The 27,997-nt window shown below is 46.3% G+C and overlaps 1 protein-coding gene across 1 annotated transcript; it reads right to left on the bottom strand.

Annotated features, from left to right (window-relative positions):
• Positions 1-9,110: 9,110 nt before the first annotated feature.
• Positions 9,111-26,835, bottom strand: LOC137374027 (zinc finger protein 774-like). The gene is made up of 2 exons (XM_068039807.1): positions 26,451-26,835; positions 9,111-15,070 (listed from the first exon to the last, which is right to left on the bottom strand). The coding sequence occupies exon 2, from the start codon at positions 14,960-14,962 to the stop codon at positions 14,093-14,095; it is 870 nt and encodes a 289-aa protein (XP_067895908.1). The 5' UTR covers positions 14,963-15,070; positions 26,451-26,835; the 3' UTR covers positions 9,111-14,092.
• Positions 26,836-27,997: the final 1,162 nt, after the last annotated feature.

Here is a 27,997-nt window from a genome sequence, read left to right as displayed (position 1 = left end):
TCTAATCCATTGTGTCTGCACCAGCTAGAACAAACTAGCCGCCCAATCTAGTCCCACCTCCCAGCATCTGGCTTGTAGCCTTGCAGGTTACAGCACTTCATGTAAAGTGAATTTCCCAAAGCAGTTCACAGCCAATGAGGCACATTTGAAGTTTATTCTCCGTTGTAACGTTGGTGGTCAATTTGGACACAGCAAGATACCACAAACAAAAGTATGATAAATGGCCCAGACAATCTGTTTTCATGATGCTCGTTGAGGAATAAATATTCAACAGGACACCATGGAGAAGTCCTATGCTCTTCTTCGAAATAGTGACAGGGATCTTTTACGTCACCTGAAAGGACAGATGGGGCCTCTGTTAACGCCTCATCCAAAAGATAGCACCTATGCTAATGCATAACACCCTCAGTAATGAGCCTCTGACAATGCAGCATTCTGCTAGTACTGACCCTCCGACTGTGCGGTGCTACTGAAATACTCAGCCTCTGACAATGCAGCATTCTGCAAGTACTGACCCTCCGACTGTGCGGTGCTACTGAAATACACAGCCTCTGACAGTGCAGCATTCTGCAAGTACTGACCCTCCGACTGTGCGGTGCTACTGAAATACACAGCCTCTGACAGTGTAGCATTCTGCTAGTACTGACCCTCCGACTGTGCGGTGCTACTGAAATACACAGCCTCTGACAATGCAGCATTCTGCTAGTACTGACCCTCCGACTGTGCGGTGCTACTGAAATACTCAGCCTCTGACAGTGCAGCATTCTGCTAGTACTGACCCTCCGACTGTGCGGTGCTACTGAAATACTCAGCCTCTGACAGTGCAGCATTCTGCTAGTACTGACCCTCCGACTGTGCGGTGCTACTGAAATACACAGCCTCTGACAGTGTAGCATTCTGCTAGTAATGACCTTCCGACTGTGCGGTGCTACTGAAATACTCAGCCTCTGACAGTGCAGCATTCTGCTAGTAATGACCTTCCGACTGTGCGGTGCTACTGAAATACTCAGCCTCTGACAGTGCAGCATTCTGCTAGTACTGACCCTCCGACTGTGCGGTGCTACTGAAATACTCAGCCTCTGACAGTGCAGCATTCCCTCAGTACTGGCCCCATGGCTTATTGGCTCAGAGTGTGCCACAGCAACATGGCTACAGGACTCACATGGTGAATGGTGCAGTGTGTGTGTGATACCCCCATGGCTGATGTTCTCCATGTGCATGATACCCCAATTTCCAATGGGCTCAGCATGTGTGATGACCCCGTGGCCGACAGGCTCACTGTGTGTGATAACCACAGGGCCAATGGCACTGGTGTATGTGATACCACCATGGTTGATGCCCTCTTAAAGTGTAATACCCCAATGTCCAATGGACACAGTGTATGTGATGCCACCATGAACAATGGGCTCAGTCTGTGTGATCCGCCATGGCTGATTGGCTCTCTGTGTGAGACCCACATGGCGGATGGGCTTAGTGTGTGATAACTGCATGGCTGATGGCATCTTTATGTGCGATACCCCCATCATCGGAGGGCTGAGTATGTGTGACACCACCATGGTGGATGGGCACACTATGTATGATATACTATGGCCAATGAGCTCAGAATATTTGATTCTTTCACAGCAAATAGTCTCAGTGAATGTGATACCCCTATGGCCCATGGGCTCAGTGTATGTAGCATTCCCACGGCCAATGGGATCTGTCTGTCTGATAGCACCATGGCTGATGACCCCTTTATGTGTGATACACCCATGGCCGATGGGCTCAAGTGTGTGTGATACCCACATGGCGGATTACCTCTTTATGTGTGATAAACCATTCCTGATGGGTTCAGTGTGTGTGATACCCCCATGCTGGATAGGCTCAGTATGTGTAATACCACTATGGCCACTGGGCTTTGTGTGTGATTGCCCATTGGCTCATGGGTTCGGTGTGTGTCATAGCCCCATGGCCGATGGCCTCTTTATGTGTGATACCCCATTCCCGATGGGCTCAATGTGTGTGATACCCCCATGGTGGATAGGCTCAGTAAGTGTGATGCCATTATGGCCACTGGGCTTAGTATGTGTGATCCACCCATGGCGGCTGGGCTCATTACGCCATGACCAATAGTCTCTGTATGTCTGTGATTCCACCATGGCCACTGGGCAAAGGATGTGTTCTGCACCCCATGGCCACTTGGCACAGTGTGTGTTATACCCCTATAGCCAATGGGCTCAGTATGTGTGATACCCAATGGCAGATTGGCCTAGTAAGTGTGCTACCCCCATGGCTGATGGCTCAGGGCATGTAAAATCCCAATGGCTGCTAGGCTTAGGGTGTGTGATACCCCATGGTCAATGGGCTCATTATATGTGATACCCCTATGACTGGCTCACTGTGTGTGATATCTCCATGGCCGATTGTATCAGTGTGTGTCATGCACCCATGGCTGATGGGCTTAATGTGTGTGCAAAACAGCTTGGCCAATGGCACTCTGTGTGTGCTACCACCAGGTCCAATGGGCTCAGTGCTTGTGACACCCACATGGCTGATAGGCTCAATTAAGTGAAACCCTGTGGCCAATGGGTTCAGTATGTGTGGTGCCCCATTGATGATGGGCTCACTGTCTGTGGTACCCCCATGTCCACTGAATTCAGTATGTGTGATAACCTCATGGCCGAGTGGCTCCTAATGCGTGATACCCCCAAGGCTGATGGGCTCAGTGTGTTTGATACCACCGTGGCTGTTGGGCTCAGTATGTGTTGTGACCTCATTGTCGATGAGAACACTGTGTGTAACACCTGCATGGCTGATAGCCTCTTTATGTGTGATACTCTCACACCTGAAGGGCTGAGTATGTGTGATATCCCCATGGAGGATGGGCTCAGTATGTGTAATACCCACATGGCCAATTGGCTCAGTGTGCAGGCAGAACAGCATGGCCAATCGTGCTGTGTGTGTGACACCCCCATAGCCAATGCATTCATTGTGTGTGATATCCCCATGAGCCAATGGGCTCACTGTGTGTCATACACCCATGACCGTTGGTGCATTTTGTGTGACACCCCCATGGCCCATGAGCTCAGTCCGTGTGATATCTCCATCGCTGATGGGCTCAGTGTGTGGATAAGATACCCCCATGGCGAATGGTCCCTTTTTTTGTGATACCAGCATGTCCGATGGGCTCCCTCTGTGTAAAACCCCCGTGTTGGATGGGTTCATTATATGCGATACCTCCCATGGCTGATGGGCTGTGTCCGTGCGTGATACCTCCATGGCCATCGGACCCATTGAGTGTGACACCCCCATGCCAGATGTCGCAGTATGTGCTACCCCGATAGCCAATGGCTTGGTATGTGTGATACCCTATGGCTGATGGGCTCAGGGCATGTGAAATACCAATGGCCATTTGTCTCTCCATGTGTGATACCCCCATGACCAATGGGCTCAGGGTGTGTGATGACCCCCTGTTGATGGGCTCAGTGTGTTTGATGCACCCATTGCTGATTGGATCAGTGTTTGTGATATCGACCAGGCTGAAGGGCTGTGCATATGCTTGATAGCCGCATGGCAGATAGCGCAGAATGTGTGACACCATCATGGCCAGTGAGCTCAGGGTGTGTGATGACCCCCTGTTGATGGGTTCAGTGTGTGTGATACAACCATGGGCGATGTGCTCTATATGTATGAAACCCACATGGCCGATGGGCTCAGATTGTTAGAGACCTCCATGGCAGATGAGCTTTGAGTGCATGATACTCCCATGGCTGATGGGCTCAGTGTGGGTATGGAATGTCCTGGCCAATGGTGCAGTGTTTCTGATACAAATATGGCCGATTGGCTTAGTGTGTGTGCAGAGTGTGTGATGGCCTCGTGGCCAATTTGCTCACTGTGTTTGTGTTTATATGAAAAGAAAGAATGTGCAGTGTTATGGGGAGAAGGCAGGGGAATGGAACTGAGAGGATTTCTCTTTTAGAGAGCCAGTGTGGGTACGATGGGCTGAATGGCCTCCTTCTGCACTGTAATGATTCCTTGATACCCCCAAGGTCGATGGGCTCAGTCTGTGTATACCGCCATGGCTGATGGGCAGTGTGAGTGCGTGCTACCCACATGGTTGATGGCTCAGTATGTATGTTACCCCAATGGCCCATGGGCTCAGCATGTATGATACCTCTATCGCTGATGGGCTCAGTATGTGTGATACCCCACAGCTGATGTGTTGTGTGGGTGGATGATACCCACATAGCTGATGTGTGTGAAAACTACATGGCTGATGGACTCAGTATGTGAGATACCCTTATAGCCCAGGGTCATTGTGTGTGATAACCACGTAGCCGCTGGGTTCAGTGTGTGTGTGATACCCCCATGGACCATGAGCTCTGTGTGTGTGAGAACCCTATGTCTGATTGGTTCACTGAGTGTGATACCCATATAAATACCATGGCTACAAGAGCAGGTCAGAGGCGAGGAATCCTGTGGCGAGTAACTCACCTCCTGACTCCCCAAAGCCTGTCCACCATCTACAAGGCACAAGTCAGGAGTGTGATGGAATACTCTCCACTTGCCTGGATGGGTGCAGCTCCAACAACACTCGAGAAGCTCGACACCATCCAGAACAAAGCAGCCCACTTGATTGGCATCCCATCTACAAGCATTCACTTCCTCCACCACTGATGCACAGTGGCAGCAGTGTGTACCATCTACAAGATGCACTGCAGCAATGTACCAAGGCTCCTCAGACAGCACCTTCCAAACCCGCAACCTCTACCAATTAGAAGGACAAGGGCAGCAAATGCATGGGAACACCACCACCTGCAAGTTCCCCTCCAAGTCACACACCATCCTGACTTGGAACGCTATTCCTTCACTGTCGCTGGGTCAAAATCCTGGAACTCCCTTCCTATCAGCACTGTGGGTGTACCTACCTCACATGGACTGCAGCAGTTCAAGAAGGCAGCTCACCACCACCTTCTCAAGGGCAATTAGGGATGGACAATAAATGCTGGCCGAGCCAGCGATGCCCACATCCCTTGGATGAATAATAAAAAAAAAAATGTAAATCCCCATGTCCAATTGGTCCAGTATGTTTCATAGTCCATAGCTAATGGTCTTAGTGTGTGTGATGCCCCCATGGCTAATTGGCTCAGTGCGTGATACCCACATGAGCAATGGACTCAGTGTGTGTGATACCTCCATGGCCGATGGGCTCAGTAAATGTGATAGGCCCTTGGCCAATCAGCTCGCTGTGTGTGACACCCCTATGGCCTATGAGCTCAGTGTTTGCAATACCACCACAGCTGATCGGCTCAGTATGTATGTGAGATACCCCCATGCCCAATGGGCTCAGTCTTTGTGATAATCAAATGGCGGATTGGTTTACTATATGATACCCCCATGGATGATGGGCTGTATGCATGCATGATACCCCATGGCCATTTGGCCCATTGAGTATGATGCCCCCATTCTGGATGGCGCAGTATGTGTGATACCCCCTTGGACAATAGGCTCAGTATGTGTGAAACCCTATGACCAATTGTCCGCATATGTGTGATACCCCCTTGGCTGATGGGCTCAGGGCGTGAGATACCCCAATGACCGATGAGCTCATTATGTGTCCTACCGCCATGGCTGATGATCTCAGTATGTGTGATAAGCTGATCGCTGATTGGCTCAGTGTGTGTGACGTCATGGTTGATGGCCTCAGTATTTGTGATATAAACCCGTGGCCAATGGGCTTAGTGTGTGTGATGCCCACATGGCTAATGGTCTTAGAATGTGCGTTAACCACATGGATGATGGCTTTAGTGTGTGTGTAATACCAACATGGCTGATGGCCTCTTTATGTGTGATAACCACATGCCCGATGGTCTCAGTATATGTGATACTCCCATGTTCGATGGGCTCTGTTTGTGTTCATTAGAATTAGAACATTACAGCGCAGTACAGGCCCTTCGGCCCTCGATGTTGCGCTGACCTGTGAAACCATCTGACCTACACTATTCCATTTTCATCCATATGTCTATCCAATGACCACTTAAATGCCCTTAAAGTTGGCGAGTCTACTACTGTTGCAGGCAGGGCGTTCCACGCCCCTACTACTCTCTGAGTAAAGAAACTACCTCTAACATCTGTCCTATATCTATCACCCCTCAACTTAAAGCTATGTCCCCTCGTGTTTGCCATCACCATCCGAGGAAAAAGACTCTCACTATCCACCCTATCTAACCCTCTGATTATCTTATATGTCTCTATTAAGTCACCTCTCCTCCTCCTTCTCTCCAACGAAAACAACCTCAAGTCCCTCAGCCTTTCCTCGTAAGACCTTCCCTCCATACCAGGCAACATCCTAGTAAATCTCCTCTGCACCCTTTCCAAAGCTTCCACATCCTTCCTATAATGCGGTGACCAGAACTGCACGCAATACTCCAGGTGCGGTCTCACCAGAGTTTTGTACAGCTGCAGCATGACCTCGTGGCTCCGAAACTCGATCCCCCTACTAATAAAAGCTAACACACCATATGCCTTCTTAACAGCCCTATTAACCTGGGTAGCAACTTTCAGGGATTTATGTACCTGGACACCAAGATCTCTCTGTTCATCTACACTACTAAGAATCTTCCCATTAGCCCAGTACTCTGCATTCCTGTTACTCCTTCCAAAGTGAATCACCTCACACTTTTCCGCATTAAACTCCATTTGCCATCTCTCAGCCCAGCTCTGCAGCCTATCTGTGTCCCTCTGTACCCTACAACATCCTTCGGCACTATCCACAACTCCACCGACCTTCGTGTCATCCGCAAATTTACTAACCCACCCTTCTACACCCTCTTCCAGGTCATTTATAGTACCATTATGATACCATAATGGCCAGTGGGCAAAAGTGAAAGACTACATGGATAGCAGTTTAGGGCGGTGGTCACACTGCAGGTTGGGAGCATGCAGGCAGATAGGGAATGGGTGTCTGCCAGACAGTCATAGAGAACCAGGCAGTTAGTGCAGGAGTCCCCTGATCTGATCTCACTTGCTGATCAATTTTTCACTTTGGATACTGGTGAGGGTAATAATTCCTCAGGCGGGTGCAGTCAGAGCCATATTTGTAGCACCACAGGTGGCTCAGCTGCACAGGAGGGACGGAAGAAGAGTGGAAGAGCAGTAGTGATAGAGGATTCATTAGTTGGGGAACAGACAGGCGTTTCTGCAGCAGTAAACGTGACTCCAGGATGGTGTGTTGCCTCCCTGGTGCCAGGGTAAAGGATGTCATGGAGTGGCTGCAGGACATTCTTCTGGGGGAGGGCAAACAGTCAGAGGTCATGGTCCACATTGGTACAAATGGCATAGGTAAGAAGGGGGATGAAGTCCTGAACCAAATTTTAGGGAGCTAGGAAGGAAATTGAAAAGCAGGACCTCAAAAGCAGTAAAGATTACTCCCAGTCCCACGTGCAAGTGAGCATAGAAATAGAATTGAGCAATTGAACTGGTGTAGGAGGGAGGGCATCAGATTTCTGAGACCAGTTCTGGGGCAGGTGGGACCTGTACAAGATGGACGGGTTGCATCTTAGCAGGGACAAATAGCTTCACAGGGAGATTAACTAGTGCTATTGGGGAGGGTTTAAACTAAATTGTCAGGGGGCTGGGAACCTGAGAGGGAGCTCAGATTGGAGGGAAGCAAAACTCGTAAGTTGTCAGGGGTGTGGGAACCAGGAGCAAGTATCAGACATGCCCATCAAGGAGCACAGAATACTGGGGGAGATGTATAGCACAAGAGTAGGGAATAGTACATTATTAGGTGGGGTCAGAGTAAGGGAGAAAGTAATGAAGTCTTTTTCGGGGTTAATGTGCATGTATGTGAATGCATGGAGTATGGTCAATAAGACTGGTGAGATACAGGCACAGATTGCCATGTGGAAATATGATGTCGTGACTATAACAGAAACCTGGCTCAAAGAAAGGCAGTGTTAAATATTCCTGGATACAAGGTGTTTGGGAAAGATAGGAAAGGGAAAAAAGATGGGAGGGGTGATGGTATTAAGGAGAGCATTGAAGTGCTGGAGAAAAAGGATGTCCCAGAGGGGTTGAGGACAGAATCAATTTGGCCAGAGTTGAGAAACAAAAAAGGTGCAGTTACATTGCTCGGTGTTGTCTCTAGGCCACCAGCTAGTGGGAAGTACGTGAAAAACAAACTTGCAAGGAAATTACTGAGAGGTGCATAAAGTATAGGGTAGTTATAATGGGGGACTTTAATTATCCAAACATAGACTGGGATAGTAGTAGTGAAAAGGGCAGTGAGGGGCAAGAGTTCCTCGAGTGTGTTCAGGAAAATTTTCTACTGAAGTATGAAAAAGGAGGCACTGCTAGACCTAGTTCTTGGGAATGAGGTGGGCCAAGTGGATCAAGTATCAGTAGGAGAACATGTAGGGGATAGTGATCATTGTATCATCAGGTTTAGGCTGACTATGGAAAAGGACAAAGAGCAATCCAGGGTAAGAATAATTAACTGGGGGATGGCCAACTTCAATGGGGTAAGAATGGAGCTAGGGCTCCTATGAGGAGAGATTGAGTAGACTAAGTCTATATTCCCTGGAGTTTAGAAGAATGAGAGGTGTTTTAACTGAAGACATCATAAATTTTTAAGGAACTTGACAGGGTAGATGCTGAGAAAATGTTTCCCCCTGGCTGGGGAATCTCGAACACTGGGTCACAGTCTCAGGATAAGAGATCGGCCATTCAGGGCTGAGATGAGGAGAAATTTCTTCACTGAAAGGGTTGTGAATCTTTGGAATTGTCCACCCCAGGGAGCTGTGGATGCTCAGTTATTGAGTATATTTAACAGAGATTGATAGATTTTTGGGTACTAAGGGAATTAAGGGAAATGGGGATAGTGCAGGAAGGTGGAGTTGAGGTAGAAAATCAGCCATGATCTTGGTGAATGGCAGAGCAGACTTGAAGGGCCAAATGGCCTCCTTCAGCTCCTATTTCTTATGTTCATTAAACCTCAGTCTGATTCCTCTCCAGCTGCTGAGTGAGTGAATTAAATCTTTCTTGACAAATCACCAAGATATCAGGCTACAAGGCATGCCCAAAAAATCATTTATTGGTTACAAATCATAACTTAGTTAAATCTGGGCAGACACTTTATAGACATGTATAAACAGGTATAAATGTAATCAGAGTCATCCAGCAGTTGAGCACTAATAGGGAGAGTATTTCACAAAACAAGTAACAAATGCAGGGGCGAGAGTGGCCAAAGACCAAAAGGTCTGAAAATTAGTGGCTGAGAACAAAAAAAGTCTGATTTTTTTTTTTTTTTACAAGGAATCATGTAATTATAGCACTGATATTGAAGCAAACTGGTTGAGTAATGGTAATGTCATGTAATTCTGCATGTGTAATGAATAAAATTGCACTGTTCTCAGAGTGACCTGTTCATGAGACTGACCTGACAGCTGATAATTGGTTTTACAGAGCTTCACATTCTCAATGTCCTGCTTCTGCCTATTTATAACTTGCTCGTGTAAAAGATGTTCTGTGAAGATGTGTCAACTTTAATAGAAAACAATATTTATAAGCAAAGCACGTTCTGGTACCTTGATAAGTGATGTGCACAAATCAGTACTTATATAAAGTAATAAAAAGTAAACATTTGAGAGACATTGACAATCCAGAAACTTGAACAGAAGTGGGGTCATTTTTCTGATTTTGTGCTATGACCTACACAATCACCTGAAAGAAGCTGAAAGCAAAACCAGGTACGGAGGATTGTATGTCAGTTATGCAGCCTGACTAATTCGCTGTCCATTAACTTCAATGGACAGGAATATCACATACATTCTGTTAGGAGCATGTGATACTCCCGACTCAATTGTCTTTTAGATAATTATTTACCTCCAAGCACAAAAGAGGAAAATAACCTGATTAACTTTAGCAAATGTGGTGCCTCTATAGATAGAATACTTGTTTTTAAATATCATGACTCATGGTAGATTTTATAATTTAAAATAAAAAATCACATCATAAAGATTCTAAACGAAGATAATCTTGATTGCTGTTGTTACGGCATAACCGCTCAAGTCAAAGCCCCCAATCAAAATATATGATTGATTGCGGTGGGAGCAACGCACTATCAATTCAGTCCCGTCACTCCACAGATCGCCTAACATATCACTTTTAACTTTCCAAATTAAAGAAATCCACAGCTGAATTGAACCATCTATTAACACCCAAATGAGGCAAACCAAACCAGGTGCCTTTAGATCAACAAATCAACTGTTTATTAGAAAAAAACTAAAATCTTAAATAGTACTAAGATAAAAACAGCATTTGAAATAGAACAAATAGTGTCCTTTCAGATTTACACTTCCCGATGAACAATCCTCTGATTGAAGCGCACTCACAATCTTCCAGGGTCCAATGAGGAAAGAAAAAAAAATAGACCAACATCCGAAGCTTCAACTCCTCTTCCAGCAATGACCACTGCAGATCAACAACTCGCAAACACTTTTCAATGAATGAATTTGGCTTTAGAATTTTGAGGGATAAAAAATTGTCACAGTCTAACCTTCCTTCCTTCTGTTTAAATTAACAGAGATCTCTGTTCAGTTCATGCTGTCCCAGCTGTCTGTCTGTGAGAACAGTCTGTCTCAACAAAAATACAGTTTAAAAGTTAATCGCAACATGTATCTTGATCCTTAGTCTCTGAAGGACTGTATCCAAGGCAACCACGATGCACATTTGAAGCTGGCTGGTTGTTCCACTCTGTATGGTTGTACCCAATGGTGACCAGAATGCACCTTCTTGGTAACTCCTGAATCTTGCTTTTTCTTCAATCAGTACTGATCCTTTGTTTTCTTAAAGACACACTGCATACTTCCCAAAACAAAACACCAGAATCATAACACCTCCGCTCCTGGGAGAATGAAACGGTATTCCCGAAATGTGTTTCATTATAATGGGAAAAAAAGTAATTGAAAAAACAGACATTTTTTCCCGCAATAACGCAATACAGCATTCTTCTATACCATCGCCATCTACATATGTTAACATGGTTAAATTTGCGACAAAGCATCGACAATAACATTTTTACCCGAAATACAGATATACAATTTTGTAGAATGGTAATACTACAGCAACAAGTTCCACCAGAACATTTTCGGCTTTCAATTTTCAAAAGTTTGTCCCAATTAACCCATTTCAAATTTCCAAGCATAGTCTTCCAGTTGTTTCGTGTTTACCTTCGAAGTGTCCCTATTGTCCATCACCTCAGCCAGGTGAACTGCAGAGATAGTAGCAGTGACTACTACAGTGTTCACTATTCTCTGAAAAGTTTCTTCAGTACCCCTTAACCTGTGTGGCGTCACTTGATACTGGAAAACCCTGTCCAGTGTAACAGATGCTGACTTTTTTCTTATCTTGGGATGTCGAAGGAATTTGACAGGATCCCTCCAACCCATCTATTAAGACACATGGCATTGCTTAATCTTTTCGTACAGTCCTTTAAATGAGAATTTGGGCAGGAATCTGCCGTCTTTACCACAGTGACTTTTCCAGAGTCTATGCAAGTTCGAGCCGACTCACCAGCTTTAGGTATCAAGACCATCTGCGAATTCCAGCTGTCCTGGCTAGGTTCAACTAAGCTGCCCTTCAGCATGCATTGGACCTCTGCTTCCACATGGGCCTGTCTGTTTGGATCTAAGCAGCAAGGATGTTGTTTTAAAGGAATGGCTCCCCCTGTACCCACATCATGTGTGACTAAGGTTGTACATCCCGGCTTATCCCTACAAACTCTTTGAAACATTGTGAAAAGCCTGGTTAGGTCTTCACGCTGTTTTGCTTCTAAGTGCAAAAGCATATTGTCCGATTTTCCTAGTCATTCTGTATTCACTAATCTGATAGTTGGAGGTTCAATCTGAGAATTTCCTAGGCCTGTTTCTGCCTCATCCTCACTATCCTTTTCCTTCTCAACAGTCCCGATTACTTGACATATCTGTACTGGCTTATCCTCCTCCCTGCGGCAATATTGCTTGAGCAGGGCTGTCAATCAAGTAATCTACCTGACCCACTCTTTTAATCACTCAATATGGGCCACTGAACTGTGCTTTTAATGGTTCTTCCTGTAACGGTAACACCACCAAACATTTCATCCCCTGGTTGAAAATCACGGGTCTTTGCATTCTTGTCTGCCCATTTTTTCATACTGGCTTGGGATATTTTAAGCATTCCTGAGCCACACTGCAAGCTTTTGTGAGTCTTTCCCAGAGCACAGATACATAGTCCAGTATTGAAGATTCATTATATTGTTTCAAGAATCTGTCCTTTATAAGTTTTAGAGGACCTCTCACTTCTTGTCTGTTAACCAATTCGAAATGACTGAAGCCTGTAGACTCATTCGGTGAGTCTCTGGTGGCAAATAAAAGAAAGTCTATTCCTTTATCCCAGTCATGTGGATATTTGTGACAGTATGTTTTAACTAATGTTTTGAGAGTCTGGTGAAATCTCTCTAAAGCTCCCTGTGACTGTGGGTGAGATGCTGAAGATTTCAACTGTCTAATCCCCAAATTGACCATGACTTCTTGTAATATCCTAGACATGAAATTAGAACCTTGATCTGATCGAATTCCTAGTGGTAACACATATCTCGTAAAGAATTGGGTTAACCTTTGTACTACTATTCTAGCAGTAACTGTCCTCAAAGGAATGGCCTCTGGAAATCGAGTAGCCATATCCATGATAGTAAGTATGTATTAATGTCCCCGCTTTTGTTTTTGGCAAGAGTCCTACACAGTCTGCTAATACCTGCTAAATGGTTCCTCAATCACTGGTATGGGAATCAGTGGTGCTGGTTTTATGCTAGGTTGCGGTTTTCCTACCATTTGACATGTATGGCATGTCCTACAAAATTGTCTCACATCGGAAAGCAGACAATGACCTCTACAATAACAAGTTTCAGGTTCTGTTGCATCATCCCCATCAGGCTCAAAGGTTTGGTAATGACCCTGCGACAATGCAGCAGGTCCAACTGACAGCTGTACATCCCAGCAGTGATGAACACTCTGGCTCCTGTTCTACTGCACCAGCTGATGCAGTGGCAGCTGTACTTAACAGCAAGGTGACTGAAAATCATAACTATTGTGTGGGCTTGGAGAAAGTCAGCACTCTGTATATACATATTCATAAATGTACAGAGTATTGTGCCATCAGTCCCAGAAACTCAGTGACCACCAATAATGACTGCAGAGAACTCACAGGATAGTTCCACTGTAGCCGATGCACAGCACTTGTGGTGCAGGACAGCCTTTTCCAGATAATCTTAAGCAATGCCAAACCACACATTGAAGAAAGATGGCCAGAGTTATACTCCTTGCCTTGCATCACTATGGTGTAAAAGACAGCTTCACACTGACTCAAGGTTTAGTGTGACTGGGCCAGTAGACAGTGAAAGTGGAGATGAAAAATGAATGGAATTCAGCCATACACCTGAGTAAACTGATAAGTGGAAATTCCAGATCACTTCAGTTGCTGCAAAGCACAGGACATATTCAGTTTATACAGCTCATGCTCACTGCAGGATATTCACATGCAGTAACCAGTGTGTGCAGGGCTTTCAGAAATTACTTCAGACACACACTGCTGTGTAAATGGAAGCAAGTTTCAAATTCCTATTGACAGACCAATGTTTTTGCTGCAGACCAGTGACTTGCCAGCTATTGATCCTGCACCATTAATTTTAAGCCATGTCAAATGAGCTGTGTCAGTTCTCAGGTGGTATCTGCTAAGATATCCCATGAAGGCAAAAAGAAACATTGGGAATTGGTCTATGTATATGCACACCTCCTTTTTGGCCATTTACAGAAGACTAACACACTGAAGTTGTGAAGGAGGATGCAGTTCCACCCACTTGCTTTCCTGGTTGAAGTTCATTTCCACCGAGGTGGAAGGCTATAAAAGTATAGACAACTTAAAAACAGGTAAAAAGACCTCCGGGGCAGCTTTGTGGTTGGCCAGCTTTAAAAATTAACAAACTGACAGTGTCAGTCTTTTGGTTAAAGTCGGAAAGGGAGAAGCCAATGGTGAATTTCCGAAATCCGCTATGTGGCGGAAATTTCTCCTCCCCAAGTTACTTGTGAACTTGCTGGTGTATCAGCAGGTGTGATGAAGTAGTGAATCCCCTCCCACACTCTGAGCAGGGGAATGGTCTCTCCCCAGTGTGAACTCGCTGGTGTGTCAGAAGGTGGGATACTTGAATGAATCTCTTCCCACACTCGGAACAGTTAAACGGTCTCTCCCCAGTATGAACTCGCTGGTGTGTCTGAAGGTTGGAGGACTGAGTGAAACCCTTACCGCACTCTGAGCAGGTGAATGGCCTCTCCCCGGTGTGAATACGCTGGTGTTCAGTGAGATCAGATGATCGCTTGAACCCAGTCCCACAATGAGTGCACCTGAACGGTCTCTCGTCAGTGTGAACTCGCAGGTGTGTCAGCAGGACAGATGACCGAGTGAATCCCTTCCCACACTCGGAGCAGGTGAACGGTCTCTCCCCAGTGTGAGTGCGCTTGTGTACAATGAGTTCAGATGATCGCTTGAACCCAGTTCCACAATGCGTGCACCTGAACGGCCTCTCCCCAGTGTGCACTCGCTGATGTCTCAGTAGGTCGGACGAAGTAGTGAATCCCTTCCCACACTCTGAGCAGGTGAATGGCCTCTCCCCGGTGTGAACTCGCTGGTGTGTCAGCAGGGTGGATGATTTCGTGAATCCTTTCCCACACTCGGAACAAGTGAACGGCGTCTCCAGGCTGTGACTGCTTGGATGAGTTTCAAGCTCGACTGGATAATTCAATCCCTTTCCGCAATCCCCATATTTACATGGTTTCTTTCCAGTGTGACTGCGCTTGTGTCTCGACAGGCCAGATGATTGGCTGAAACCTCGTCCACACACAGAACACGTGTACGGTTTCTCTCCATTGTGATCGGTGTTTTTTCCTTTCATGTTCAAAGTCTGGTGATATTCGGGTTCTGATAATTTGGGCGGCTCCTTCAGATCCTGATCTGACTTTTGCTTTGCATTTCACGGCTGCAATCCCTCTTCTTCAAAAACCTTGCGAAATTGATTTAAAACAGAATAACAGTGTATGAGAGAACCCACAAAAAGACAAAGGCAGGTTGTGAAATGGAGCTGAATGAATCTGGTACATCATGGGGACGGCACGAGGAAAAAGAGACCATGGATTGACGTACAACCCCAACTGGTTCACTAATGTCCATCAGGTAAGGGAACCTGCAACCAGTCTGGACCTACACAAGACTCTGCCCTCGATGGGAAGAGAGAGCGAGAGAGAAGGGCAGGGAGAGGAGAGGAATTTTAAATATGTACAACTCGACCAGAACTTCGCCAGAACCTCCCAAACCCTCAACTTCCATAATCTAGAAGGACCAGGGTAACAGGTGTATGTGAACACCATCACCTCCAAGTCCCCCTCCAAGTCACACACCATCCTGACTTGTCTGACATCCGGTAGTGGATGAACAGAATTTTCCTCCAATTAAATGTTGGGAAGTCTGAAGCCATTGTCTTCAGTTCCTGCTACAAACTCCACTCCCTAGCCACCAACTTCATCTCTCTCGCTGGCAACTGTCTGAGGCTAAACCAGACCCTTCATAACCTTGGTGTGATATTTGACCCTGAGATGAGCTTCCAACTGCATATCGGTGCCATCACTCAGACCACCTATTTCCACCTCAGTAACATCGCCCGACATCGCCACTGCCTCAGCTCATCTGCCTCTGAAACTTACATCCATGCATTTGTTACATCTCAACTTGACTATTCTAACACACTCCTGGCTGGTCTCCCACATTCTACCCTCTGTAAACTTGAGATCATCCAAAACTCTGCTGCCTGTGTCCTTACTCAAACCAAGTCCTGTTCACCCATCAATACTGTGCTCGCTGACCTACACAGACTCCCAGTTAAGAAGAACCTCGATTTGAAAATTCTCATCCTTGTTTTCAAATCCCTCCATGCCCTCACCCCTCACTATCTCGATAATCTCTCGGAGGGTTGTAGGGCTGGAGGAGATCAGGACTCATCTAATTCTGGTATCTTGAGCATTCCCGATTTTCATTGCACCACCACTGGTGGCCAGGCCTTCAGCTGCCAAGACCATAAGCTTTGGAAATCCCTCCCTAATTCTCTCCCCCTCTCTACCTCACCTTCCGTGCTTCAGACACTTCTTAAAAACCACCTCTTTGATCAAACTTTTGGTCAATTGCCCTAATATTTCCTTACATAGCTCAGTGTCAAATGTTATAAAGTAACACTCCTGTGAAAAGGTTTGTAACATTACATTGAAGGAGCTACATAAATACAAGTTGATGTTAACTTGGACATATATCACCGTTCCTTAATCAGCGCTGGGTGAAAATGCTGTAACTCCTTCCCACATGGCAGACTGTTCACAAAAGTAAAAGCCCATGGGATCCAAACAAAGTGGCAAGTTGGAGCCAAAACTGGCTCAGAGGCAGGAAGCAAAGGGTAATGGGTGATGGGTGTTTTGTGACTGGAAGGCTGTTTCCAGTGGGGTTCCGCAGGGCTCAGTATTAGGTCCCTTGCTTTTTGTGGTATATATCAATGATTTGAACTCTAATATAGGGGGGTATGATTAAGAAGGTTGCAAACGATACAAAATTTGACGGTGTGGTTGATAGTGAAGAAGAAAGCTGTGGACTGCAGGATGAAATGAATTGACTAGTCGGGCGTGCAGAATAGAGGCAAATGGAATTCAAAATAAATGGTGGGACACTGATGTAGAGAGGAATCTTGGTGTACATGTTCATAGATCCCGGAAGGTGGTTGGGCAGATTGATAAGGTGATTAAGGACTATTATGAGCCGAGACAGAATATAAGAGCAGGGACTAGGATATAAGATGCTGGAACTGTATAAAACTCTGGTTAGGCCACTGCTCGAGTACTGTGTGCAGTTCTGGTCACCACAATATATTAAAGATGTGACTGCATTAGAGAGGGTACAAAGGAGAGTTACAAGGATGTTGCCTGGATGGAGAATTTTAGTTATGAGGAAAGATTGGATAGGTGATGGCTGTTTTCTTTACAATGGAGGAATCTGAATGGAGACCTAACTGAAGTGTAGACAATTATGAGAGATCTAGATAGAGTGGATAGGAAAGCCCAATTCCTATTGGTTGAGGGATCAATAACCAGGGAGCATATTTTTAGGGCAAGAGGTAGGTGGTTGAGAGGGGATTTGAGGGGAAATGTTTTTACTCAGCGCCTGAGGATCTGGAACTCACTGCCTGGGAGGGTGGTAGAGACAGAAACCCTCATAACATTTAAAAAGTACTTGGACATGCACTTGAAGTGCCCGAACCTACAAGGCTATGGACCAAGAGATGGAAAGTGGGATGATGCTGGATGGCTCCTTGTCGGCCAGCATGGACACAATGGGCTGAATGGCCTCCTTCCATGCTGTAAATTTCTATGATTCTAAGTTGAGGAGCTTCCCCTTCAGGTAACTATACAGGAACTGTAACATCTCACACTGAATATATACATGTCCCATGGACTCCTCGAGGCTGAAAACATCACATGCAGCCTGGGAGTGGGTGAAGCTGCTGAGAACCCTGTTGTCCAGGAAGCTCCATCTCCCAGGCACGAGGAACTGGTTGGGAAGAGACCCTGAAGCCTCGTCCACTCTGCCCTCACCAAGACAGCAGCGCATGCAGCCTGACCAAGGTGGCAGCCAGTGCACCCGCTCCCCCCGGCCTGTCACGACAGGGTAAACACAGGGCCTGTGGGCTCTTATTCGAGGCCTCAGGCCGCTCCCAGGTGTTTATGAAGTTTCCCAGCCCACCCACAGCTCCAATTCCTCCCCTGTGCCCACAATCTCCGCCTGCCTCCTGAACCACCTGGTCGGCCTCAGTCCGTCTCCACCACCCACACTGCAGTCAGGGCACAGTCCGATCCCGCACAGGCCCACTGAGCTCCTGTAGTTATTGATAGGGGACTTTCTTACCCATGGGAAGTCGTGGGTAATTAATCTGCCATCGAATGGTCCAATTGTCAAATGAATGATTATTTTCGTGTCCATCATGGAGATTGGGGCCAGAGAGACAATGAACAAAATTGTTAAATAAATTATACAGAAACCCGAGTGCCCGGTCATCAACTATGGTGTGAAGTACAATGGGACTTCTGTTCTTTACCCACATTTGGACTCAGGAATTAGAGGGATAATTTCACAATTTGCAGATGACACCAAATTGGACGGTAGAACTAATAATGTGGAGGACTGCACTGAAGATTAGAGATTAGAGAGATACAGCACTGAAACAGGCCCTTCGACCCACCGAGTCTGTGCCGACCATTAACCACCCATTTATACCAATCCGACACTAATCCCATATTCCTACCAAACATCCCCACCTGTCCCTATATTTCCCTCCCACCTACCTATACTAGTGACAATTTATAATGGCCAATTTACCTACCAACCTGCAAGTCTTTTGGCTTGTGGGAGGAAACCGGAGCACCCGGAGAAAACCCACGCAGACACAGGGAGAACTTGCAAACCCCACACAGGCAGTACCCGGAATTGAACCCGGGTCGCTGGAGCTAGGAGTCTGCGGTGCTTACCACTACGCCACTGTGCCGCCCTGTCGTGAAATCCAGGAAGACAGAAACAGGCTGTCAGATGGACAGATAAATGGGAAATGAAATTCAACATAGTGAAATGTGAGCTGGTTCATTTTGGGAGGAGGAATAAGGAGGCCAGTTATTGGTTAGAATGTAAGAAATTAAATGGAGCAGAGGAGCAAAGAGATCTGGGAACAGAGCCACATAAATCACTAAAAGGAGCAACACAAGTCGATAAGAGAGCAAAGAAAGAGCTGATGTTCTTTTCTAGAGGAATACAATGTAACAGCAGGGAGAGAATGTTAAATTTATAGAGAACCTCACTGAGAAGGACTGTGAGCAGTTCTGGTCTCCGTATTAAAAAAGGATATTGAAGCATTGAAGAAAGTGCAGAATCGATTTACAAAGATGTCACCAGAGAGGATGTTACTATCCAGCAAGACTGAGCAGACTGGGGCTCCTTTCTCTGGAAAAGAGAAGACTCAGAGACCAGAGAGAGGTATTTAAAATTATCAGTGAGTCAGAACAAGGGGACAGCAATATAAGACAGACATTAACAGGTCAAATAGAGAATTTAGGAGGAATTTCTCTACTCAGAGTAGTGAGAATGTGGAACACACTGCCATGTGGAGTAGTTAAAGCTGATAGCAATGATGTGTTTAAGAGGAGGCTCAAAACATTTAAAAGGGAGAAAGGAATAGAGGGATATGGGGGCAGGGTGGGAAGAGGCAATTAGATTGGGAGGAGGTTTGTGTTGATTATAATCATGAGCACAGACGAGTGGGGCCGAACAGCCTGTTTCTGAGCTGCACTTCAGTGTATGTGCAGCAGAGATGCATTAATGTTTAAGCCGATAGGGCCCAGGGGTGGATTAATGCTCAGGTTTACAGGGCCCAGGGGTGGATTAATGCTCGGGTTTACAGGGCCCAGGGGTGGATTAATGCTCGGGTTTACAGGGCCCAGGGTGGATTAATGCTCGGGTTTACAGGGCCCAGGGTGGATTAATGCTCAGGTTTACAGGGCCCAGGGTGGATTAATGCTCAGGTTTACAGGGCCCAGGGTGGATTAATGCTCAGGTTTACAGGGCCCAGGGTGGATTAATGCTCAGGTTTACAGGGCCCAGGGTGGATTAATGCTCAGGTTTACAGGGCCCAGGGTGGATTAATGCTCAGGTTTACAGGGCCCAGGGTGGATTAATGCTCAGGTTTACAGGGCCCAGGGTGGATTAATGCTCAGGTTTACAGGGCCCAGGGTGGAATAATGCTCGGGTTTACAGGGCCCAGGGGTGGATTAACGCTCGGGTTTACAGGGCCCAGGGGTGGATTAATGCTCGGGTTTACAGGGCCCAGGGGTGGATTAACACTCAGGTTTACGGGTTCCAGGGGTGGATTAATGCTCAGGTTTACAGGGCCCAGGGTGGATTAATGCTCAGGTTTACAGGGCCCAGGGTGGATTAATGCTCAGGTTTACAGGGCCCAGGGTGGAATAATGCTCGGGTTTACAGGGCCCAGGGGTGGATTAACGCTCGGGTTTACAGGGCCCAGGGGTGGATTAATGCTCGGGTTTACAGGGCCCAGGGGTGGATTAACACTCAGGTTTACGGGTTCCAGGGGTGGATTAATGCTCGGGTTTACAGGTTCCAGGGGTGGATTAACACTCGGGTTTACAGGGCTCAGAGGTGGATTAATACTCGGGTTAACTGTGCCCAGGGGTGGATTAATACTCGGGTTTACAGGGCCCAGGGGTGGATTAATGCTCGGGTTTACAGGGCCCAGGGGTGGATTGATTTATTTGATTTAGATTTAGAGATACAGCACTGAAACAGGCCCTTCGACCCACCGAGTCTGTGCCAACCATTAACCACCCATTTATACTAATCCGACACTAATCCCATATTCCTACCACATCCCCACCTGTCCCTATATTCCCCTACCACCTCCCTATCCGAGGGGCAATTTATAATGGCCAATTTCCCTATCAACCTGCAAGTCTTTTGGCTGTGGGAGGAAACCGGAGCACCCGAAGGCAACCCACGCAGACACAGAAATAACTTGCAAACTCCACACAGGCAGTACCTAGAATTGAACCCGGGTCGCTGGAACTGTGAGGCTGCGGTACTAACCACTGCGCCGCCCCATTAATGCTCGGGTTTATAGGGCCTAGCAGTGGATTAATGCTCAGGTTGCAGGCAGAGGGGTGGATTAATGCTCAGATTTACAGGGCCCAGGGGTGGATTCATGCTCGGGTTTACAGGGCCCAGGGGTGGATTAATGCTCGGGTTTACAGGGCCCAGGGGTGGATTAATGCTCGGGTTTACAGGGCCCAGGGGTGGATTAATGCTCGGGTTTACAGGGCCCAGGAGTGGATCAATGCTCAGGTTTACAGGGCCCAGGAGTGGATCAATGCTCAGGTTTACAGGGCCCAGGAGTGGATCAATGCTCAGGTTTACAGGGCCCAGGGGTGGATTAATGCTCGGGTTTACAGGGCCCAGTGGTGGATTAATGCTCGGGATCACTGGGACCAGGGGTGGATTAGTGCTCGGGTTTACAGGGCCCAGGGGTGGATTAATGCTCGGGTTTACAGGGCCCAGGGGTGGATTAATGCTCGGGTTTACAGGGCCCAGTGGTGGATTAATGCTCGGGATCACTGGGACCAGGGGTGGATTAATGCTCGGGATCACTGGGACCAGGGGTGGATTAATGTTCGGGTTTACAGGGCCCAGGGGTGGATTAATGCTCGGGATCACTGGGACCAGGGGTGGATTAATGTTCGGGTTTAAAGGGCCCAGTGGTGGATTAACGTTCGGGATCTCTGGGACCAGGGGTGGATTAATGAAAGATCCAGCTCTAAGGGGTGACCTGATTGAGGTGTACAAAATTATAGGGTAGATAGTCTGTGCCCCTAGTGCTGCGTTCTCCAGTGAATGGAAAAGCACCTCTCTTCCAATTGATCAAATCTCTCAATCTAAATTAAAGGGAATACATCCCTCAGAGTGAGGTGATGCAATCTGACAGAAAGGGTAGGGCAAGGCAATACACACTTAATGGTACAATTCTAAAGAGTGTGCAGAGACAGGGAAACCTGGGGGTTCATGTGCATAGGTCATTGAAAGTGGCAGGACATATTGAGAGAGTAGTTGGCAACGCATTTGGGATCTTGGGTTTCATAAATTGAGGTATTGAGTACAAAAGCAGCGAGGTTATGCTGAACCTTTAGCAAGCTCTGATTAGGCCCCAACAAGAGTATTGTGTCCAGTTCTGATCACCACACTTTAGGAAGGATGTGAAGCTCCGAGAGGGTGCAGAGGAGATTTACCAGAATGGTTCCAGGGATGAGAGATTTTAGCCACAAGGTTATACAAAGAGAACAAAGAACAAAGAAAATTACAGCACAGGAACAGGCCCTTCGGCCCTCCAAGCCTACGCCGATCCAAATCCTCTATCTAAACCTGTCGCCTATTTTCTAAGGGTCTGTATCTCTTTACTTCCTGCCCATTCATGTATCTGTCTAGATATATCTTAAAAGACGCTATCGTGCCCGCGTCTACCACCTCCGCTGGCAAAGCGTTCCATGCACCCACCACCCTCTGCGTAAAGAAATTTCCACGCATACCCCCCCTAAACTTTTCCCCTTTCACTTTGAACTCGTGTCCCCTAGTAATTGAATCCCCCACTCTGGGGAAAAAGCTTCTTGCTATCCACCCTGTCTATACCTCTCATGATTTTGTACACCTCAATCAGGTCCCCCCTCAACCTCCGTCTTTCTAATGAAAATAATCCTAATCTACTCAACCTCTCTTCATAGCTAGCGCCCTCCATACCAGGCAACATCCTGGTGAATCTCCTCTGTACCCTCTCCAAAGCATCCACATCCTTTTGGTAATGTGGCGACCAGAACTGCACGCAGTATTCCAAATGTGGCCGAACCAAAGTCTTATACAACTGTAACATGACCTGCCAACTCTTGTACTCAATACCCCGTCCGATGAAGGAAAGCATGCCGTATGCCTTCTTGACCACTCTATTGACCTGCGTTGCCACCTTCAGGGAACAATGGACCTGAACACCCAAATCTCTCTTACATCAATTTTCCCCAGGACTTTTCCATTTACTGTATAGTTCACTCTTGAATTGGATCTTCCAAAATGCATCACCTCGCATTTGCCCTGATTGAACTCCATCTGCCATTTCTCTGCCCAACTCTCCAATCTATCTATATTCTGCGGTATTCTCTGACAGTCCCCTTCAGTATCTGCTACTCCACTAATCTTAGTGTCGTCTGCAAACTTGCTAATCAGACCACCTATACTTTCCTCCAAATCATTTATGTATATTATGTTGGAGAAGCTGGGGTTGTTTTTATTGGAGTAAAGGAGATTGAGGGGAGATCTGATCGAGGTGTGCAAAATCATAACAGGTTTTAGATAAGGTAGAGAAAGAAAAGCAATTTTCATTAGCTAATTGGCTCGGGGATAAAGATTCAGGTTTTGGGCAAAAGATACGCAGTGTGTGGTAATGACCTGGAACTCACTGCCTAAGAGGGTGGTGGAAGCAGAGACTATCAATGATTTCAAAAGGAAATTGGACAGGCACTTGAGGGAAACAAACCTGCAGGACTATCGCAGTGCTTTCCCAGCCACACTGACACCTGAAGTCTTTTCCCACAGACAGAACAGACAAACCTGTTCTTCCACATTCCAAGGCTGATAATATTCAGGCCATTATGAATCGAGTGATTCTGTCAGATCTGGATCTCATGCTTGGTTTGAGTTTTGCCGCCTGCAAATTGCTGTCTAAGCCCCTGTAAAAGGAGTTTACAAAAACTATCACTGTCAGTTCAACATTCTATCCCCCTGCTTCCTGGCCCAAAATGGCCACTTATGTGTGCCCTGATGGCAACACACCATCCTGGATTCAGGTCTGTGGCTGCATAAATGCCTATCTTTCCCTTAACTATTGAGTCTCCTATCACTATTGCGCTTCCAGTCTGCTTTGTGGCCCCCTATGCAGCTGAGCCAGTTGTGGTGCCATGGCCTTGACTGCACTCCCCCAGATGAACCATCACTTTTATCAGCATTCAGAAATGAATACTGGTTGGAGAGTGAGATGCACTCAGAGATCTCGTACTACCTGCCCATTTCTTCTTGCTGCCCACGTAGCTCTCAAGCTCATGGATGTGCTGCAGTGACAGACCTTGAGCTGCTGCAACTGACAACACTTCCTGCACAAATGGTTATCTATATCTTCCTGTCACGAATAAAGCTCTGTGTGGTCTACATGGATTTTAGTAAGTCATTTAGAATCAGAGTTATACAGCACAGAAACAGGCCCTTTGACCCATCGTGTCCGTGCCGGCCATCAAGCACCTGCCTATTCGAATCCCATTTTCCAGCACTTGGCCCGTAGCCTTGTATTCTATGGCTTTTCAAGTGCTCATCTAAGTAGTTAAATGTTGTGAGGGTTCCTGCCTCTACCACCCCTTCAGGCAGTGTGTTCCAGATTCCAATCACCCTCTGGGTGAAAAAATGCTTCCTCAAATTCCCATCTAAACCTATAATTTTGTATACCTCAATCAGGTCACCCCTCAGCCTTCTCTGCTCTAAGGAAAACAACATGGCCTATCCAGTCTCTCTTCATAGCTGAAATGCTCCAACCCAGACATCCTGGTGAATCTCCTCTGCACCCTCTCCAGTGCAATCACATCCTTCCTATAGTGTTTAGCCCAGAACTGTACACAGTACTCCAGCTGTGGCCTAACTTGCATTTTATACAGCTCCATCATAACCTCCCTGCTCTTATGTTCGATGCCTCGGCTAATAAAGGCAAGTATCCCATATGCCTTCCTAACCACCTTATCTACCTGTGATGCTGCCTTCAGTGATCTATGGACAAGTACACCAAGGTCCCTCTGACCCTCTGTACTTCCTAGGGTCCTACCATTCATTGTATATTCCCTTGCCTTGTTAGTCCTCCCAAAATGTATCACCTCACACTTCTCAGGATCAAATTCCATTTGCCACAGCTCTGCCCACCTTACCAGCCCATCTATATTGTCCTGTAATCTAAGGCTTTCCTCCTCACTATTTACGACACCACCAATTTTCGTGTCATCTGCAAACTCACTGATCATACCTCCTATATTCACATCTAAATCATTAATGTACACTACAAACAGCAAGGGTCCCAGCACCGATCCCTGCAGTACACCACTGGTCACAGGTTTTCAATTGCAAAAACAACCCTCGACCATCACCCTCTGTCTCCTGCCACGAAGCCAATTTTGGATCCAATTTGCCAAATTGCCCTGGATCCAATGGACTCTTACCTTCTTAACCAATCTCCCATGCGGGACCTTATCAAAAGTCTTACTGAAGTCCGTGGAAACTACATCAACTGCTTTACCCTCATCTACACATCTAGTTACCTCCTCGAAAAACTCAATCAAGTTTGTTAGACACGATCTCCCCCTGACAAAGCTATGCTGACTATCCCTGATTAATCCCTGCCTCTCCAAGTGGAGATTAATCCTGCCCTTCAGAATTTTTTCCAATATTTTCCATACCACTGATGTTAGACTCACTGGCCTGTAATTAATTGGTTTATCCTTGCTTCCCTTCTTGAACAATGGTACCACATTCGCTGTCCTCCAGTCGCCTGGCACCTCTCCTGTGGCTAGAATGGATTTGAAAATTTGTGTCAGACTCCCTGCCATCTCCTCCCTTGCCTCACATTGCAGCCTGGGATACATCTCATCTGGGCCTGGGGATTTTAAGCCTGCTAAAATCTCCTCCCTTTCAATGCTAATTTGTTCAAGTATATCACAATCCCCCTCCCTGATCTCTACACCTACATTGCCCTTCTCCATAGTGAACACAGATGAAAAGTAATCATTTAAAACCTCACCTACGTCTTCCAGTTCCACACACAGATTGTCACTTTTTCCCTTAATGGACCCTCCTCCTTCCCTGCTTATCCTGTTACCCTTAATATACTTATAAAATGCTTTGGGATTTTCCTTTACCTTGCCTACCCGTGTTTTTTCATGCTCCCTCTTCGTTCTCCTATTTACTTTTCTTAAGTACCCCCTACACTTTCTATACTCCTGTAGGGCCTCCGCTGTTTTCAGCACTCTGAATCTGCCATAAGCCTCCTTTTTTTTCCTGATGCGATCCTCTCTATCCCTTGACGTCCAGGGTTCCCTGTCCTACCTTTCACCTTTACAGGAACGTGTTGGCCCTGAACTCTCACTATTTCATTTTTGAATAACTCCCACTGGTCTGATGTTGACTTTCCTACAAGTAGCTTCTCCAAGTCCACTTTGCCCAGATCCTGTTTTATCAGATTGAAATCGGCCTTCCCCCAATTCAGTACCTTTATTTCTGATCCACCTTTGTCCTTATCCATAACTAACTTAAATCTTACAGAGCTTTGGTCACTATCCCCGAAATACTCCCCCACTGACACTTCTACCACTTGTCCAGCTTCATTCCCTAGGATTAGGTTGAGTACTACCCCTTCTTTTGTAGTACTTTCTACATACTAACTCAAAAAGCTCTCCTGGGTGGACTTTAAGAATTTCGCCCCCTTTAAACCTTTTGCACGAAGACTATCCCAGTTAATATTTGGAAAGTTGGAATCCACTATTATTACCCTACTAAGGCAACAGACCAGGTTCTGTAAAGTGGGATTAGAATGGGCATCTAGTTTTATCAACCGGTGCAGACACGATGGGCTGAATGGCCTCTTTCTGTGCTGTATTTTTTCTGTGGTTCGCACTAATACCAATAATAAACCTTACTATTTCAAAATAAAAGAGAAGACTCACCAACTACTCACTTCCCTTCTGTTGGTGTCATTTCAATCTCGAGAAGCTGCCCCCTGTTCTGAAGAAAACTGGAATGTTTAACTTCCAGCTCCTTGGACTAACTTCCTAACTTTGGAGAAAGGGAAACAATGATACAATACTCAGGCTTCCTGACTCGGTGGAAACGGGAGAAAAAACCGGAAAGCTGCAGGTCGGATAAAAGAGACGCTGCGCCATCGCTTTTATGGTGCTCCCTCCCCCCGGGGCTCTCGCCGCACCCAGCAGCTTTGATTCGGTGTCTGAGAGCCGCTGAGACTCGGTGTTGCTGAGGCTGCACTCGCCCCCGCTCCGCTTCCTGGAGCCGTAATGCGCATGCTCCGCGTACTGGCGACCACCGAGGCGTTGCTGCCCTTCGGATGGAGATAGGCCGTAATCACGATCATCTTGCACTCTGGGTAAGATAATCTGCCATTTATTAGTCATTGCATGGAGGGTAAGTTCAAGTTCCGTATTCATAGGAATATCCAATGGTATAAAACAGTGAACATTATCCACTCCGACATCAGTATCGTGCAAAATGAATATATTAATTATAATAATTGCATCAAACACACTATGTCCGAGTCCTTGATTTCTCGAAGAGAAGACTGATTTTTGGACCTTTTCTCCTTTGTTATTGGAAGACTTGTATTGGTATACTGCCTTTCATGACGTCAGGGTATCCCATATCCTGAGTAATGAAGGGCTTTTGATGTGTACTCCGTGCTGTTGGTAGCTGTGGCTCAGTGGGTAGCGTTCCTGTCTCTGTGAGAAGGTTGTGATTCAAGTTTTCTGCAGGATTTGAACACAAAAATCAAGGCCGACACTCCAGTACAGTGCTGAGGGAGTGCTGCACTGCCAAAGGTGCTGTATTTTAGAAGAAACATTAAACTAACACCCTGCCTTCCCACGCAGGTGGATGAAAAAGATCCCGTGGCACTATTCCAAAGAAGAGCAGGGGAGTTATCCCCGTGGCTTGGCCAATATTTATCCCTTCATCAACATCAGTAAAACAGATGATCTGGTTATTATGAGATTTAATTATTTTTAATTTGTCAGCCTTTTAAACCCTCAATGTGATTTTGCAACAACACCCTCCCCCAAGAGTGCTTAATAAATCATGTAGCAAATATTATTAAATATATAATTCTATATAAAATCGGTGTTTGTGCAGGGTGTGTGTTCACTGAGTTGTTACAAACAGATGTAGAATCTTGTGAATGAGAGCCAAATTTAAATGACGAGTATTTGTGAACAGCTTAACAGAAAGGCTGCATTTGCTGACAACATAATTTCTCACTGTATATCACGCAAACTTTTGAATGGGCCAAAGACCATCATTTCCGGCCCTGAAAATGCCCATTCTACCTCAAATTACCCTGGAAGGGTCATTCACCCCAAAAATTTGAGCAACAGATGAAGCTAGCTGCTTCATGCTGCTACTATGCAGTAGCAACACGTGTGGTGTTTGCCACTAACAGGATGCTGCCGTCAAGCCAAAAAGACATCGTGCCTATCACACAAATGAG

The sequence above is a fragment of the Heterodontus francisci genome, chromosome 9, assembly GCF_036365525.1.
Source record: "Heterodontus francisci isolate sHetFra1 chromosome 9, sHetFra1.hap1, whole genome shotgun sequence".
Classification (NCBI taxonomy): domain Eukaryota; kingdom Metazoa; phylum Chordata; class Chondrichthyes; order Heterodontiformes; family Heterodontidae; genus Heterodontus; species Heterodontus francisci.
This window is presented reverse-complemented; position numbering and strand designations above follow the sequence as displayed.

Coding starts and splice junctions, on each gene's coding strand:
- LOC137374027 (XM_068039807.1), bottom strand. CDS start 14,962: ATGAAAGGAAAAAACACCGATCACAATGGAGAGAAACCGTACACGTGT.